General features: G+C 36.7%; 1 protein-coding gene across 5 annotated transcripts in view; it reads left to right on the forward strand.

Annotated features, from left to right (window-relative positions):
- sh3pxd2aa (SH3 and PX domains 2Aa) overlaps positions 1-18,189 on the forward strand; it is a 131,109-nt gene that overhangs the window by 61,851 nt on the left and 51,069 nt on the right. For all 5 annotated transcript variants that reach the window (XM_053477687.1, XM_053477688.1, XM_053477692.1 and 2 more), the window contains exon 5: positions 869-960. In XM_053477687.1, coding sequence (XP_053333662.1) covers positions 869-960 — 92 coding nt within the window. The remainder of the gene's footprint in view (positions 1-868; positions 961-18,189) is intronic.

The following is an 18,189-nucleotide window of genomic DNA, read 5'->3' on the forward strand; positions in this document are numbered from 1 at the left end:
AACTAAGTATTGCCAAGGCCAGGGGTGCTCAAACTTTTGCACATCATTAAATCAACGTTGTTTTCAATTAAACACTATTGTAACTTTGCTAGAAATATGAGACCAACGTCCCACCGCCTCTTCAGCACAGCACTCAACTGCTAACTTCCCATGAAACCGTTAACACCAAAATCACTCAGCACATCACAGATATTTTAACATAAGCACATGTCATTCTCAAAGGGCAGGCTTTTTTTTTTTTGTTTTCCCCCAGGTTTGAGTAACAGGGTTATAGGAGGATAAATAAATGAGATTGTAATTGTAACCGCCTGTTTCCTAATCAGACATGGACTCACTGATCACTTACAGTACAGTCATCTAACAGTTTTAAGCACAACTTCCTGCTGAAATGATGTCATTGGCGGTTCGGGGCCAGAGCTTCGCGCAACCAGCTTTCCCACGCCAACACGAGGACCTCGCGGACCCCGAGTTCTCAAAACAAATCCCTGCTGACGTCCACTTTTGGGTCCTGCGGCAAGCACTAACATGAAACCGTTACATTTTTGTCACAGGTTTATTAATTTGTTTTTCTCAAGTGCTAAAAACAAATGAAAAAAACTACAGCATCAGTGTAGCACCACCTATCGCTTTTCGGTGGAACAGCATTTTCAATGTCTATCGTGGGACAAATAAGGTGAAGTGGACTAGTAGGATTGTTAATCCTTAAACACTTAGTCACAGTGACTTAAGCAGAGTTTAGTCATCGTTCATATCCTGTATTTAGCTTTCTATAGAACTCAGTGATGATGATGATGATGATGATGATGGTGACTGGAAATCATGTGTGTCCCTGCTGATTGTCCCATGTCATTTCCTCTTGGTGTATCAGGCGCTGGTGCGACTTCCTCCCCAGATCTCCCAAAGCGAGGAAGTGCTGCGCTTCTTCGAGACCAAACCAGATGACATGAACCCTCCTGTAGAGTGAGTGTCATTTACACACACACACACACACACACACACACACACACACACACACACACACACACACACACGCCATTCTGAACATCACTGATGGTCAAAAACAAGTAATCTTATAGCTATGACTATTATTTGTAATTTTAAATATATAAAGCTAACCACCTACAGTTTAATTAATGCTTATTTTATATCGGAGTAGAATATATTTCCAGCCTGGAAAAACAAAAAAGGAACTCATCCAGGAACTTCATTTTTATTAATGAACCCCCCCCCAAAAAAAAAGTTCAGTGGAAACATGCCTGTGTGTAAGTGCTTATTCGTGTTTTTTTTTTTTTTTTTTTTTTTAATTCCTATTCTTAGTCGCTATCACCGTACTAACTGACAGACAGGAGAGAGAGACTTTGTGTGTGTGTACATGAGGACATTGTATTCCCCCCAGGCTGTTCTGTAATTAGCGGCAAAAGTTCAACTTTCACTTAACACAGCGTACCACATGGAGACTGAGCTCAGTTTTAGTAAAATAGCAAGTAACAGGGTAACAGTCGTGCATCCCGTTGCTCTTCTTTCCACTTTCTGTTTGTTTCCCACTGAGATTCTCCACATGATAATGTAATATACACATTATTATTATTTTTTTTTCCCTACCTTAGATTTATCATGAGGCTGTACAGTGGCTTAGTGAATAGCACTGTCGCCTTGCACCTCCAGGGTCCGAGTTCGAATCCCGCCTCTGTGGGCATAGAGTTTGGTGGGTTTCCCCCGTGTTCTCTGGTTTCCTCCCACAGTCCAAAGACATGCAAATTAGGCTAAATGGCGTTCCCAAATTAGCGTATGAATGCGCGCTGAGATGAAGTGTACCCCGCCTCATGCTTTAAGTCTGCTGTTATAGGAAAATAATCAATGACAGAATATGAAGCTAAGTCACTGTTCACTGCATCAGCAGAATGTCCCAAAGTATTTGATTCCTCTTTTACCACAGCAGTTTATACCAAACATATAGTGGCTCAAGGGCCACTTTAATAGGTACACCTGTTCAAATGGTTGTTAATGCAAATACCTAATCAGTGCATGACATGGCAGCAACTTAGGGCATTTAGGCCTGTAGAGATCTGGTCATGTTGATCTGCTGAAGTTCAAACCGAGCATGAGAATGGGGAGGAAAGGTGATTTGATAGATAGATAGATAGATAGATAGATAGACAGACAGACAGACAGACAGACAGACAGATACTGTATTGGTCCTGAAGTAAATTCCAAATATCCAGCAGCAGTAGACAGAGACAGTAGCACAAACACACGTGATTGCACACTGTATATCTTACATACAGTAAGTATACACAGCTTAATGTGTTAACTGACCGAAAGTTACTCATGCAATGCTAAAAACAAAAACCTACAAGATATTTATAGTAAGAAGTAATTAAAGAAGTAATAAAAAAACATAAATGAATAATACCATGAAATGAAGAAAGTCAGTAATAATGAAGACTGTGAATAGTAAGTGAAATGAAGTTAAATGCAGTGCAACCTTGATGTGCGATTCTATATGGGACAAAGTGACAAAAGTGCAGATAGTAATAATTGTGCGAAGAACAGCATGAAAGTGACACTGACTGAGGCCGTGCGTAATGGTATAATGTGTAATACTCCGAGTAGTGAGCAGACCATGAAGCTAACAGATGAGAGAGTTTAAGTCAAAGTCAAAGTGTCTTTGAACGTCGCATGGTTGTTTCTCACAGACGGGTTGGTCTGAGTATTTCCAAAGAAACGGTGATCTACTGGGATTTTCATGCCCGATCACCCCTAGGGTTTACAGAGAATGGGCTGAAAAAAAGAAAATATCCAGTGAGTTGCAGTACTCTGGGCAAATTGCCTTGTTGATGGCAGAAGTCATAGGAGAATGGAAAGCCTGGGTCGGGATGATGGGAAGGAAGCAGTAACTCATATAACATCTCGTCACAAACTGAGATATGCAGAATAGCGTCTCCAAACCAACACAACGGACGTTGATGGACCCGGCTCAGATGTGCTACAGAAGCAGGATACCACACCAGGCACCACTCCTGTCAGCTAAGAACAGGAAACTGAGGAGACAATTTGCACCGGCTCACCAACTTTGATTGCCTGGTCCAGATTTTTGCTGCCTCGTACCAGCGGTTCAGGCTGGTAATGGTGTTGTGCCACACAATTTGACAATGATTACAATGTTTCATTTATTACTGTACCAAACAAGTCAGATAAGTAGTGTAATGTTAATAGTGAGCCTTTGGAGTTGTAGAATGTCACTGAGACAAGTTACTTCCTGTTCTCATTTACAGTATGTTATGGCTGTGATAAACAGTCAATCAATCAACCAGCCTTTATCAGCCTTTTCTCTCTCACTTCTCTCCATATTTAAAAGATAATTAAAAAACATACGCACATTGTTATTTCACAGATAAACTGGATTGCTTCCTTTTTCCCCGAGGACTTTTTTGTCCTGATAAACTTTGCAACACGCCATGACTTTTACAAAGCTCTTTACAGCCAGGACGCTCTCTATAAACATTAAAATACTGTACATATCTCCTAATAACAATAAAATCATGCCATCAATATTTATAGTTAATTATTTTCTACATTACAAGGATCGTAGACTGTACGAGTCCCTGTGTACGAGCTCTTACAACAGAAACAATAACGTATTATAAACCTAACGCATAAATTTTAACATATTGTTTATCTTATAGCCGGAATTGTTATACAAGAATGATGCTCACCTTGGTACCAGATTCAACCCTTCAACTATGCTGTGATAGAATCAATAAATAGATCATAAATAATCAGAATATCAGAATAAATCAAAACTTTCTGACCAATCAGATTAAGAATTCAGCAGGAAACAGACAAAAAGTCCTTTGTAGAACGAAACATTTAACTACTACTGAAGTGAAACTACTTAAAAAAGCTAGAATCATTACCTTTTTCTTGGTGAAGTGTTACATATAGTTGATATTAGAAGTCAGTAACCATTAATGCAAATTTTGTTAGCTATTTTCAATTTTACTCGACTAAAAGGCTGGACATTTTAGTTTAGTTTTAGTCAATGAAAACGTAGCATTTTTGCAATAAGATTAATATTAATTAAACCTACAGTCGATCTAGTCTGGCCAAAATGAATCATAAAATAATTATCGTAAAATTTAAAATGCATCTTATCATCTGATGTTTTTAGCTAATAATAATGATTGTTAACCATCACAATAACTGCTGCATGTGCATATTTCTTTAACTACGAAACAATAAGAGCAGTATGAACAATACAGTGTTTGAATTTTTTTTTTATGAATTTACACACTTTGACTTTTGTATGGATAGCTCCTTTGGGTAACAAACATCTGCTAGCTTTATGTGTTTGGCAATGGTTTAACTATAAAATAAAATAAAATACATCACAACATAAATATGTTAACATGTGACATAATTACCAAAAAGAGGCTGTAAAACTGGGCGATTATTATGGTATGCTTTGTTGTGTATGACAGGTCTCTGGTATTTTTCTGATTGATTGTGTGCCCACACTGTTTCCCCTCCGATATCGATATTACTACACATTGGCTTTTTTTCTCCCGTTGAATATGAAGAAAATAGACCCATATATCGGCTCTTCTCTTTCGCCCTAGTAATATTGCTCCTTGTGCCATAATGAATGAACACAGTATCGCAGCGGATTGTAATGAAAATAACATGGTGATGAAAATAAAATAATTTCATTTGTTTTTATCTTTTTAAGTACATTTTAGTCTCGCCTTTTTTCGTCAACAAATATTGCATCCTGATTTCGTGACCGACACTGTTCATGGATATCTGTGACGTCTCTACATCATCTCATCTTAGTCACTTAGTCATTATTTTCATTGACGGAATGAAGTAACAATTCCTTAATCAATTGTCGGTTTGAGTAAACCAGTAAACCATTGATTAATAATTTAACCACACAGGTTTAACCACGCAGTGCAATTGTTCTTTGAAGGAAATTATTGGATATTTTGGACGCGTTCAGCATCGCTTTACAATGTAGAAAGAAATCAAAATCAGGAACGACTACTTTTGAGCAATTCCACAACCCTCGGTCCATGCAAAAATGCATTCCAAAATTCCCGGTTAGCCCTACAGCTACGCTATACGGCTATTTTCCATAAACGAGCAATAAACAATTTTAACCTACATCGCCATTATGTCATAAAGTAAATAAAGTAAGTAAATAAGACAGTAAATACACAAACAAATAAATAAAACTTTGCCGAGAACCTCTAGAGGCGAGGAAGATTATTTCATTCTCCCTTGGAATCAACACACTAAACTCTAAAATAAATAAGACAATAATCCTTTTCTTTTATTTCTCCTTCCTCCAATTTCCTCCATCTTGAGACCTCTATCTGTCCTCACACTCTCAGGCTGTCCCTATCTTTATCCTTACACTCTGGTTCCCATCAGGAACACTTTTCCACCTTTCTGAACATAAACAGGCCATTTCTCAGTGCTAAAGAGAATCTTTAATTACACACACTGTACATAATATACACACATAATAACACCAGTTGTTTAATTTCTGTTTATCCACTTATCCTTGACTCGGTCATATTTAATGTGTGTGTGTGTGTGTGTGTGTGTGTGTGTGAAGTCGTGCAGCACGAAATTGTTTCCTGAGCTCAATAAGAGATGAGTTGTTATGGCGAGATTTATTGGGTCAGAGGCTGATGATTGATTGATTCTGGGAGGAGTCAAGGCCAGTAGGTGTGTGTGTGTGTGTGTGTGTGTGTGTGTGGTTTGTGGAAGCAAGATATATGGTTAGGTTGTGTTGCTTCCTGCTCCTCTTAAATCAACACAAACTAGGGACACTGGCTTACTGGCTGCCCATATGCAATTAAGAAGTGTGTGTGTGTGCTTGTGTGTGTGTGTGTGTGTGTGTGTGTGTGTGTGTGTGTGTGTGTGTGTGTGTGTGCTTGTGTGTTTATGCCTACAGCTAGAGCCCTAAAAATCCCACTATACTCCAGGTGCTTTTAAAATTGATCTCGGCCCAGCCCTCCTATGCCCGAACCCGTAAGTCAGGCATTATGATAAAAGTGTATGCCTGTCAGATCAGCATAAATACACAACTTCCAACCTCCATTTTACAGCAGCCATGGCGTTTAGCAAACCTATGAGCAATGACAGCTCGGTGATTAAACACCAGAGCTAGAACAGGTACCTCACTGACCTCTATACTTGTGTAAGTGTCCATGTAATTGGAACCACTCAAGTGTGTGCTGCTTATGTGTATATAAAAAAATGTGTGTGAATACTTAATTCATTTTTTTTTCTTTTTTCTTTCTGGTCTTTTTTCTAGTGTTATTTTAATACTTCTTTATAGGGCTGTAACCGAATATGAATATTTGGATTGAACCAATGATGCATCATAAACAAATACAGGTACAGATACAAAGAGGAGACGGATTATTCGAATTTACAAAAGCATTTACAAGACTACACACATCCCACATCCATTTCTACCCTTTTAGGCAAGTAACCGGATCCGAATTCCAAAAATAAAAAGAAATGAAACTTAAAAGAAACTTCCTGGAAAATTATAGAAGCATTAGGATTTATAAGTAGCAGCAGTTCTGCATCCCAGCATCATGGTAAATTTGGACTATATTCTGCTTCTTATTCGTACAGAGTGTGCATAAAAAAAAAGAAAAGAAAAATTAGTAAATATAACATTTATGACATTTGTATTTTAATAAACTTTAAATAGTACATATTTATACAGTACTGTGGAAAAGTCTTATGCACCATATTATCTTCAGTATAAATTTTCTGCATTGTTACATGCAGCATTTCCAAACATGCCCTAAAAATTAATAATGCATGCCTGCAAACACAGAAACATATTACATGGCAGACCAGCTTTCAGATTTAAACAAAAAACCCAATGTAGGCTCCTGGGTTTTACACGAAAAACATGAGATTTTTAATCAGGATTAAGTAACGCCAACAGCAGTCAGTGCGTATTGTAAGACACATAGGTCAGCTGTTCTGAAATATTTTTTTGTATTGTCAAGTGCATTTGCAAAACCCATCAGGCACCATGATGAAACTTGCTCTCATTTGGACACCATCCCAGGAAAGCAAGACCATAAGTTGGTTCATTTACCAGAGATACCATCTTAATAATAGCAAAAGAAACCCACTGAATAATAGCACTCCTGGTAGTCCTGGTATGCAGAGAAAAGCAACTGGACCATATACACAAGCTAAAGCTTCTGTTAAAGCTCTTCATACAAAGGGCACGGAATTTGGAGGATTTCAATTGCAAAATTTACAGTGTTGAATTAACACCTGGCGTGATGAATTAACACCTAGTGTTTATATACGTCCAGTTGAACTCATACGAACTCTAAAAGCGTCGGACCAACTCTGGGGATTTTACTGTCAAGTCTATGCAGTAGACTATTTTTGTTCCTTATTTATTTATTCGCAGGGGGTCTCATATGGATGTTACAGACACATATCCACAGCAGAATTTAGTTTTCACTAATATTGTGCTTGAGGGACAATCTGCGGTCTGTCCATGTGTGAGAGTAACCAAGAGAAAGGAAAGAAATGGGGTTGGGAAAGTGAAAGAGATCTTGATGATGGCCTTTGATGGATCTCAAAGATGGCCATTGAGTGCTGGGAATAACCCAAGACTTGTTCTCAGTTCAGGACTTCACCACACACATGCACGCATATAAAAGGAAGTCTATTCTTCTTCGGTAAAGCGTGTTAGTCATAAGATCAGAAGTCGATCTCCGGACATCACCATCACCTGCAAACTCACAGTAACGTACACAATAATGAACAACAGAAGAGAAGTGAGTGACAGGAAGTTTTTGTAGGTAATATGCCTCCCTGTGGCTAAACCGTGAACTGCACCAACCCTAATAAAACAATAAACTTAACTTAATCCAGCTCAAATGCCTGTGTGTCAGATGTTTCAGTAGAGAATCTCCAGCTGGATAAACAGCACTGATTAGAAGACATTTACAAAACAGGAACTCGAGGTAATTCTTTATATCAACACTGGGAAATTATAACCTGCTTTGTTATCCAGTTTCAAATCAAATTCGACTCAAATACATTTATTTTTAGTGGAAATAGAGATGTCGTCTGAATATCTGTCAAAGAAGACTTGACATTTCCTTAGAGACGGACAAGATTCATTAGCGAGAATTAAGTACTGATGTGAGGAAGGGGCCAAAAATGATCATTAAACTAAAATAACTGAATAAAATTTAAGTAGAAAACACTTACAAATAGACAGAAAAATTAATACATAAAACACTTACAAATAGACAAAAAATAAATAAATAAAACCTTTACAAATAGACAAAAAATTAATAGATAAAACCCTTACAAATAAACCAAAAAATAAATAGATAAAACACTTACAAATAAAAATTAGGTGTTCAAATACAGTCAGCCAGAATAATGTAAATGTATCAAAATAATGTATATTAGATTAATGTAATATTGCCTACAAAAAATGCTATATTTACAATGCACTGTTTGAGAAAGCTTTTAGTTAAAATAGTTTTATATGGTTCAAAAGAATACACTAAAATACACCAAAAAGCACCAGCTACTGTACAGCGTAGTGTCACTAGCTATGATGTATATAAAGCTATAGGTCGGACCTGAGAATTTGCAAAAACAACGGATCTAGGTTGAGCCATAGGGTCATTTAAACATCTGGAATAGATTTGCGTTGTAAGTCTACGAAGCATGTTGATGATCTTCCCCGTTATTTTATGCACCATATATATCTGCTGTACCATGTTTATACCAGTAGAGGTCATGGTTAGCACTTGAGATGGAGCAAAATGTGATCGGATGGCAGACATCATGTGACATCACATTTGCGATCAATGCTGTAATTCTTTTCGACCGCCGTGACATCCTGCCATGCTGAGTGACAGACGTCAAAGTCACACGACATCAGCAGTCTGGATTGACCAGAAATAAAGCAGACAGCAGCTATATGTGTTATTTTTCCCTTTCCTCTACAGTAGATGTCCTAAAAGGATTTTCTTAGACACTTAATGTAGTTACTGTGAGACTTTTTCTCTCTGTCTTTAGTGCTCAGTTAACAATGTCCAGCCTTGTTTTTTCCTTGTTGTTTTTTTTTTGTGCACAGACAGAGTTTTGGCATTTCCTTTAATTTTGGTGCTTTACAGAGATCAGTAAAGTTCTGAAATGACAGTGCAATGCTATATGTGTGTTTTCTATGTTGTAATTAGGGAGATCATTTAAAGAAATATTTTACAGTGTTTTATGGGCTCATTTTTAACCTACTGTAATACATCTCTAGTGCATGTGTGACTTTCAAAGACAACTTATTCCAGTTTACAGTAAACTCACAAATATAAGTGTGTGGGCAGGTGTTGAGATATGTATAAATGTTTAAAACATTTATATGTAAAATAAATGTTAAACTGTAAACAATAAAAGTTTTAGGAGTGAAAACAAAAAAAAACAGGATGTCTTAACAACACTGTTTCTAGTTAGTTTTAGAGAAAAACAGGAAAAAATATTGCTAAATATAGTTTTTTAAATTCTTCTTTGTTAAATTCAGTCATAGTATCCAAAGTGTTTTATTTGAAGAAAAAAAAACAAACCTGAATGATTTATAAAATCACGTAACAATATTTTACATTGTGCAATTATGTGTGCAATTATGTGGTAATCACACATACAGTACAGTACACTAAAGATATAGAGGATAGAGATTAGATTAACAAAAACGCTGGGATATTCTTTTAACTGCAGTTTTTTTTTCCACTAGTAGTAGCGTTGTGTTTAAGTTAAGTGTCTTATTCAGTTATCGCTAAGATAATCTATGGGGGAAAAATCGCCAGAGAAACTTTATAACACCTGTACCTAATAATTAGGCATTTTTCATATGGACATCAATCAGTTTTATTGAATTCTTTTGCTCCGCTAAATCTCATGCTCTCTGTCTCGCCCTCTGCATGATTCCCAGATCACTTTCCTACACACTTCTGGGTGTATGTGTAGGTCATCACTAATTACTCCAGATGATTAATTGGCATCACAATGAAGGAATACATTTTCAGCATGGAGGTCAGGTCAGCCTGACCCTGTTAGCTTAAAAGGTTTTGGCTAATTAAAAAAAAAAACAAGGGGGGTTGTAGGCCATGATGGATTGGATTTACTCTTTTAGAGGAGAGCTTAAAATCTCGGGGTGGCGTGAAGGGGTGGTGGTTTTTGAAGTTGGCCGCAGTCAGATCGAGATTTATGGTTATTTTTAGAAAGACATACAATATCTATGCATTGAAGAGTCGTATGGCCTGTAATGTAGACTTTTACGCATATGGAAGTCATTTCGGACACCAAGGCACCAGGGTGTAGATCCACATTTTAGTGCAGGCTTTATCAGAGTGATGGGTGAAAACTGTCACTTTTACTAAAACCCTGATTTATTCATCAGCATACTTTATGATATGATTTAATGGGCTTAGAGAATGTAAAACACTAGAGTGTTCATGTTCAGGCTCAGGATTTGGAAACATATTTTCCAAATATTTACTTCTTAACTGTGGAAGTAACAGAATTGAAATTTTAAGTATAGAAATACAAATAGGTTTAACTAGCATCCATCCTTATTGAATTTGCATGTTACATTAAAATTATTAACTTACAATGTATTATTATTATTATTATTATTATTAATGAGATGCATATAAAATGCATGTGAAAATTATTATCACAATATTACTGAAAAAAAAATAAAAAATTTTTTACCTTTAGTACATGGAAATTTTGTCTCAAATCTGTACACTGAAAAAAGTTAGCTGATAAGAGATTATGATAAGTAAGTTTTAATTGTTCCAGTATATTTTAAATATTTACTACTTTTAAATATCTGAAATTCTTAAATTATTCCACAGATACTGAAAAATGATAATCCCATGTCATACAGTACTTCAGTAAAAAAACAAAAAACACATAAGCAAGCTACACAGTAAAAAAGGAAATAAATAAATGTAAAAGATTTGAAAGTTAAGAATGTTTCTAGAAATAAAACATTTAAAACCAGTGTAATAATGTGGGGAAATAAAGGTTTCAAAAACAATAAAATAACAGTCACCGCATTTGCCACAAATATAATGTGTAACTGTTATTTTAAAGATTTATAGAAAAGTACCTAAATAATAATATTAACAGGTAAAAAAAACCTGATTATTAATAATACTACTGAGATTGCAGCAAGGTTATCATAAAATACCTGGTAAAAAATACGAAAAAAAAAACAACTAACACACACACTCACAAATATAGTATATATTTCTGGAAATAACATTTCTTTAGTTAGTTCTATTACTTACAATACACTCTATTTAAAAAAACTACTTGACAAACTTTCTCATCAGGAGCATCACTGTTTGTATAAGAAAGACAATACTGATACACGTGACGCTACTTGCGTCTCTGCTGCCACGGCAGGTGTTTATAGCGCATCGGCTTTTACCGAAGGATGCTGCATTCCCGAGCCCACGAGCGCATTGCTGCAACGCTGAACGAAACATGGGCGGTTCTGTGTTTTTAAGCACTGCGTCAGCATATACTGTACTGTACATATACCAGTTAAAAGTTTGGTTTTAGCATCCAGGATATGCAATAATCTTTATTAAACAGTTAATATTGAGATGTGGTTGCAAATTTCGCACATTTTTCTTAAATCAATAGTGGAACATGTAAGCAATCAATAAACAATCAATTACTAATGATTCAACCTAACTCAGTTTTATTTGTATAGCACTTTAACAACAAGAATGTCCCAAAGTGCTTCACATAAATAATAAAATAATATAAAAAAGACATCACATCACACACATATCTAATCGAACACAATATATAAAATCAACATCTCATGTTGGTTTAAACGACATGTGAGTTTTAAGATTATTGATAACCAGACAGTATTTTTCCCAGCGTTTAAGTTTTATGTAAATTGTTTTAGTGATATATAGCTTAATTTAAAAAAAAATAAAAAATTATCACTTTAAATCATATTTAATTTTAATTGTACAAAACACTGACTTGTTCAGGCTGTCCCACACAATAACACACTTTGCGTGCACACACTTTGGCTGCTCATGAATCGCTTGCAAAGACACAGCAGTTTGTGCTGTTGAATGATCAACACGTTTGCTGAACGTGTATAAAACTGTGCAGGGTATGAGACAAATTAATGATGCAAGTCATTTAAACATAATAAAAATAATAATAATAATAATAATAAAAAAACAATAAAAAAAGCTGTCAACAATACAGCTAGTCTCTCTGTCCTAATTCAAACATGGCACTGCTAAAGATATAATATTTACTGTAATAGTGTAATACACCGCCTAAACAGGAAGTGATGTTGAGCTCTTGTAATGCGTGTATAAGTTAATGGATATGTAAGCTATGGAGAAATACAGTAGGTGAACAAACCTAGCTAGTTAGCCAGCTAACTTATTACTGTAAAGATGCAGTGGGGATATACAGTAAAAGGATTTTTCACAATGTACTGTATATAGACATTATTAACCACTGTGCATTTAATCTGCACAAAAACAGAATAAAAAATGTATTTTATAAAAATGTCCTGGTATCATGTTTTTAAATGCTGAGTTAAGTTCGTGTGGAGGATATAAGCTCTGATTAGGTTTGAGAGAGGAGAGGATAATGCTAATGTTACTGTTTGTTGTGCTTAGCTTTAAGCGTTAAAGCTACACAATCTGTGTAAACCAATATGCTAGAGCTTCTCAGTCATCTGTAAAATTGTATTTCTGCTAAGAAAAATAACAGTATGTGATGGAAAAAGCTTTCTTTCTGTTTTTCTTTGACTAGGTTTGATTGTAACACGTTTTTGTTCATTTATGTAATAACACCTCTAACTTCAAGCCATCTTTAGTCTCCTCTGTTATGATAGTGGCCGGCCTACCTGAGGGTCATATTTGGGGGAAAATACAGCTTTCTTGCGACATGGCTATAACTGGCCACGACTCAACACAGCATCAATAACAGGAAAGTTCTACTCAGGGCCAAGGCCATGTTTTGGCCATGTTCAAAAATATTACGTAATTTCTTGGTATCTGTAAAAACTGATGATCTAGTTTTTTGGCACGTGTCTACCTGTGTGTCTGCGTACGAGGAGAAGGAGTCCAGCAGAGCCGGGGCTCGTCAACAAAAACACAACCTTTACATTTTTTGAAAGGTTAAAAAAAAAAAAAAATTCCCTGTGTCTCTCTGTCAGTCTAGCATTTATTATGTTTTTTCAGCAATTTATCCTGGTTTTAATGCTTGCTATCTTTATTGGTTTCATTATTACTGTCCCAGGTGCTGTTACCTTTTGCATTATCAGCCTCTTGGGATTTAAATGGTGGGAAACAGGGGTCTGCAAACAGTGGGGTCAGCATGTCCTCCTCCCTTCTGTCCATGCCCCATTTATTCTTTTCCCCCTTTCTTTCTCCTACACTCTATCTGTCTGCTCTCCATCTGCCATCAAGCATCACCCCATTCCTGTCTCCTGTTTTCCTTTTTCTCCTGCTGCCATTTTTTTCTGTTCTCTCTCCCACTTTTTAATGTCCTACAGATGCTCTCTCTCTCTCTCTTTCACTCTCTCTCTCTCTCTCTCTCCTCCTCTTTCTCCAGCACCTTCTCTAGTCCTCTTCCGTTCCAGCCCTAAAAGGTGAATGCCTCCTAGGGCCTTATACTGAGCCACATAAGTGTTATGTGGTTTTGTTTACTTCTTGTTTACAGCTTTGTGTGGGCCTCAGGATTCTTGTAAACACTCTTTAATGCTCGCTGATGGAATCACCTTCCCAGCAACATCTACTAATACTTCCAGTGCGTCAATATCTGCAAGAGTTACTCACACATACTGTGAGGAAATACAGACGAACAGAATAGTGTTTGTTCATGCTTATGTTTTTAAGTTCTTGGGAAGAATTCAGCTTTTGGATCCTACTGATTGTTGTTCTAACGCAATGTAGCATCGAGTTCCTAGTATCGCAAAAAAAGCCCTGAGGATAGAAAAAAAACGTTGCAAAACACTTTGAACAGGCTGGTTTAGGGCTTTCCATTAGAAAAGAAAAACTATTATTTTTGTGATTCTTGCAAGATGTTAGCAGCCATCATCCATGATGATGTCACTTCAGAGACATTGGTAGTAATGTAGGCACAATAGTGTGTAATAGGAGAAAAAAAAAACATACAGCAATAAAAACAATACAGTCATATGGAAAAATCCAAAGCAGGAGTAACGAAGACATAATGCAGCTATATGACGAAGTTGAAATACTAATTAGTTAGCAATGCGAGGAACATGATACCACTGATGGCGGTATAAGCATAGAAGGTAAAGCTGTGAAAACTGATCCGTTCGAGCCAAGTGTAAAGATAAGGAGGTGAGAGTGCTGGACTCTCTGCAGGGAGTCAAATTCAATTGTGGCTAATGCGGGAAACCGTAAACCAAAGTGAGTATAAGATGTTAATAAAGGAGTGTTGAACATTTTCCCAAATCAAATGGTAAATATATAGATCTATATGCAAATCATTCTGAGTGGAACTTTTAAGTTGCGTTTTACATTTTAAATAGTATGCAGTTACGTATAAGAATTCTTGAGGCTACACAAGTTTAAGAATTCTTAAGGCTACATGGTACTGTTACTAACGGTTTCATATGACATCCTAAATATATTGAGTTCAGTTGTTATGTCATGCTCATGTAACTTAGCTTGAAAGGTGTCATGACAAAGGCTTATATCAGTGGCAATATTTCATATACATATTTAATAAAATCATGCATGTTTTGGCTCTTTTTTTGCGTAAATTAGTCATGAGATATAATCTGATTTTATCTGAACAGTCACAAATATGAAGAAAAACAATATTTCTAAGCTGATAAAACACAAACAGTCCTGATCATTTATGTCTTATAAATTATGTGTATTGAACACACTGATTAAACATACAAAGTGATAGTGGAAAAGTGTTTTATCATTTGATTGAAACACCCTTGATGGCAATAACCGTCAGTAACGTTCAGGAGGAACTTTGGACCATACTTCTTTACAGCCTTAACTGCCTCAACTCAGCAATATTCTTAGGATGTCTGGTGTGAACAGCTCTGTTGAGGTCATTCCACAGCATCCCTGTTGGGTTGAGGTCTGGGTTCTGACTAGGCCGCTCAAAAAGGATGATTTACAGTATGTGTCTCTAAAGCCATACTGTAGTAAAGATAGAGTCAATGTCCTTCTGATGTGCAGCTTGCAGACAGGCATAGTGACATTATCCTGTAGAACGTGTTGATAAACTTGGAAATTATTTTTTTCCCTCGATAATGGCACGCAGTCCTGGTCCAGAGGCAGGGAGACCAAAAGCAACCTCAAATGTTAAAAAAAAAAAAAGTTATAATTTTATTCCATCAGTAGTGCTGTGTGTTTTTTCCCCCCAAACAAAGTCTTTGTTTCTTCTGTCCACAAGACATTTTCCAATTAGTTTTGTGGTGTGTCAAGGTGGCAAGCCTCGCATGTTTTTTGGAGAGCAGTGGTTGACTCTTTTACAGAGAGGAATCCTTTGAGACTCAGTTGTGCCTTTGGAATGTTAGTGACTTGGAGGCCACATCAATGAGGAATAGCCACAGTACCAAATTGTTTCCATTTATAGACAGTTTCTATAACTGTGGACTGATATCTAAACTTTTTGAGATTACTCTTCAACTCTTTCCAGCTCCAGCTAATCAACAACTCTTCAACGTAGGTCTTCTGAGATCTCTTTTTTTGTGATGCATCAGGTTCTTCATGTTAATAGACTCTGTTTGAGTGTTTTTGAGTGAAGTTAAGTTAGCCCTAAACAACCCCTCCATTCTCATTTCATTGGTTGGACTCCAGTTGGTGTTCGCGGTAGCCTAGCGGTTCACGAAAGCTGCATTCCAATCGACAAGTTGTTCCCTGCAAAGTGAACCACACAGGGTATTCATGTTAAACAAGATTACAAACTGCAGGGGGTAAAACTGCTTAGTTCAAAGGGAACTATGTATGTTAAGGGAACACGTAAACAATGGTTCATCACATCCCTAGATGTGGACATGCAAGATTTCCTATGAGTCATTGCGCCTCACTGGAGCGTCAAAAAACTGGAGCTCGAAAAATGTTTTTAAATATATTTATCATCATTATTATGGAGGATTCCATAATATCAATATGACACATTAAGAAAGATTAATTCATATATTCTCTGTATATTTTGCATATTAATCTAATTTACAAGTCATACACATTTCACTAGTATATGTTTTTCAATAGTATCAGTTTAAAAATAAAAAATCCATATTTAATTTCCTTAGTGTGAATTTTCCACAGCAACAGCAACGGGTATCCAAGGTTTTTATGTTACCAGGGCAACACATTAAGGAAGTGACGTCTGCACTGGTGATGTCATAGGTTGTTCCAAATGGTGAAATTTTGTCGAGGGAAGTTCCCTTAACCGACATTCCCTTCACAGGGAGCACAGGGAGTAGGGAGCACACTTTAAAGTACACTGTGGAACGGAATGCATCATCACTTTGTGTGTTCGATTAGCGTGTTCAATAAGGACATAAAAGATCATGACTGTTTGTGTTTTATCGACATAGAAATATTGCTTTTGTTTATTTTTGTTAAAAAGCCAATCACATTGCATGACTAGGAACTTTCATGCAATTGTAAAAAATATGTACTGTATATACTGTATATTATTAATGCAATGTCACAAGTAGGGTTGTGTGTGTGTGTGTGTGTTTTATGGTTGAATCATGTTGAACTGCATGAAACTGTGGCAGGCTTGCTTTAAGACTCTCCAGAGGCAGTTCCTTTCCTTAAGTACTTTTCAGCATGCCTCCTTCTCTTATTTAATTCACCATTTAAATAGCCTTCAGATTTTAGCACGCAAGCTTTGAGCAGTGCTTTAATTTCTGATGCTAGCATACCATAATTATTCTATTAACTTTAAGTTAACATGCAATAAATGGAAGACTGTAACATTATTTACCAGCTCATAATCTTATAATGTTCACCTTGTTGTACTTTGATGCATTGCTAGTCTGATCTACAGTACATTATGAATTAATAAGAACGTAAACCAACACAACTATATTCCATTGCTTAGCAACTCTTCACGCTCATTATTTAACAACGATCTTGGGAGCTGTAACACAAAGAACTGTAGTCCTTTTATTCTGTGATTTAAAGACACCCGAGTGACAACATGAGGTCATTACTTTAGGGTTTACCCCCTAGCATTCTGGGTCATCAACCTCCACTTCCAGACGGAATGCAGTCAAACAGTCTCTATTTATTTTGTTCACGAATTTATTACAGCAGAGCATATGGATGTGTTCTTTGGTCTAAGAAATAACCTTTAAAACCAAAGTAGCAAACTGGAGAAAGAATTTTCCTGCTGTTTGTTAATAGGGAATGGACACTGTTGATTTGATTTTAAGCCCCTCAAATTTCAGTTCAAATATCGCTGGAAGACAGTGTTTTCTCTCTGTTCTCATTCAGTCAACAAAGACTGGCATTCTGACTCTCGAGCCATGCCGCTCCAGAATGTTCCCGAGTGACCTCAGGCTCATAGGGCAGAAAGAAATCTTTTATTCACTGTCCAGAGTCACAAAGAGAGAGAGTGGCAACGGGATAGATGGAGGGATAGAAATGCTAAGAGAGGAGAGCTGCCATAGATGGTAGGAGAAAAGACAAGGGGGTAGAAATGAGTGTCATGCCATGAGGTGTCACTTCAGCCTTGCTCAAGTCTGATTCAGACCTTGCTCATTTTTGGTCTATCCAGGTTGGAATCAGTTTAGAATCGACTTGCTTTCGTGTAGTCTAAACAATAAAAAAAAACTATTTGCCTTAGTACAGGCAAAGCTACAGTAGAAGAAAAGAGGGCGAAATACCAGGAAATGTGTGAGAAAGGGGTTTCAGACGGACATGGCGTTATTACCATATTACCACACCTACTGTATCAGTGCACAAAGGTCGACAATGTGTCTGATTTGGGCTGGCAGTCTAAAGAGTACCAAATATGATCTGATCACATTCCAATAACAGTGTGGACAATCAGTCCTAAACATCAACAGCCTACAGTCTGAACGAGGCATTAGAGGTATTATGTCTTCCCTGA

Source organism: Clarias gariepinus, chromosome 18 (assembly GCF_024256425.1).
Source record: "Clarias gariepinus isolate MV-2021 ecotype Netherlands chromosome 18, CGAR_prim_01v2, whole genome shotgun sequence".
NCBI classification, from domain to species: Eukaryota; Metazoa; Chordata; class Actinopteri; order Siluriformes; family Clariidae; genus Clarias; species Clarias gariepinus.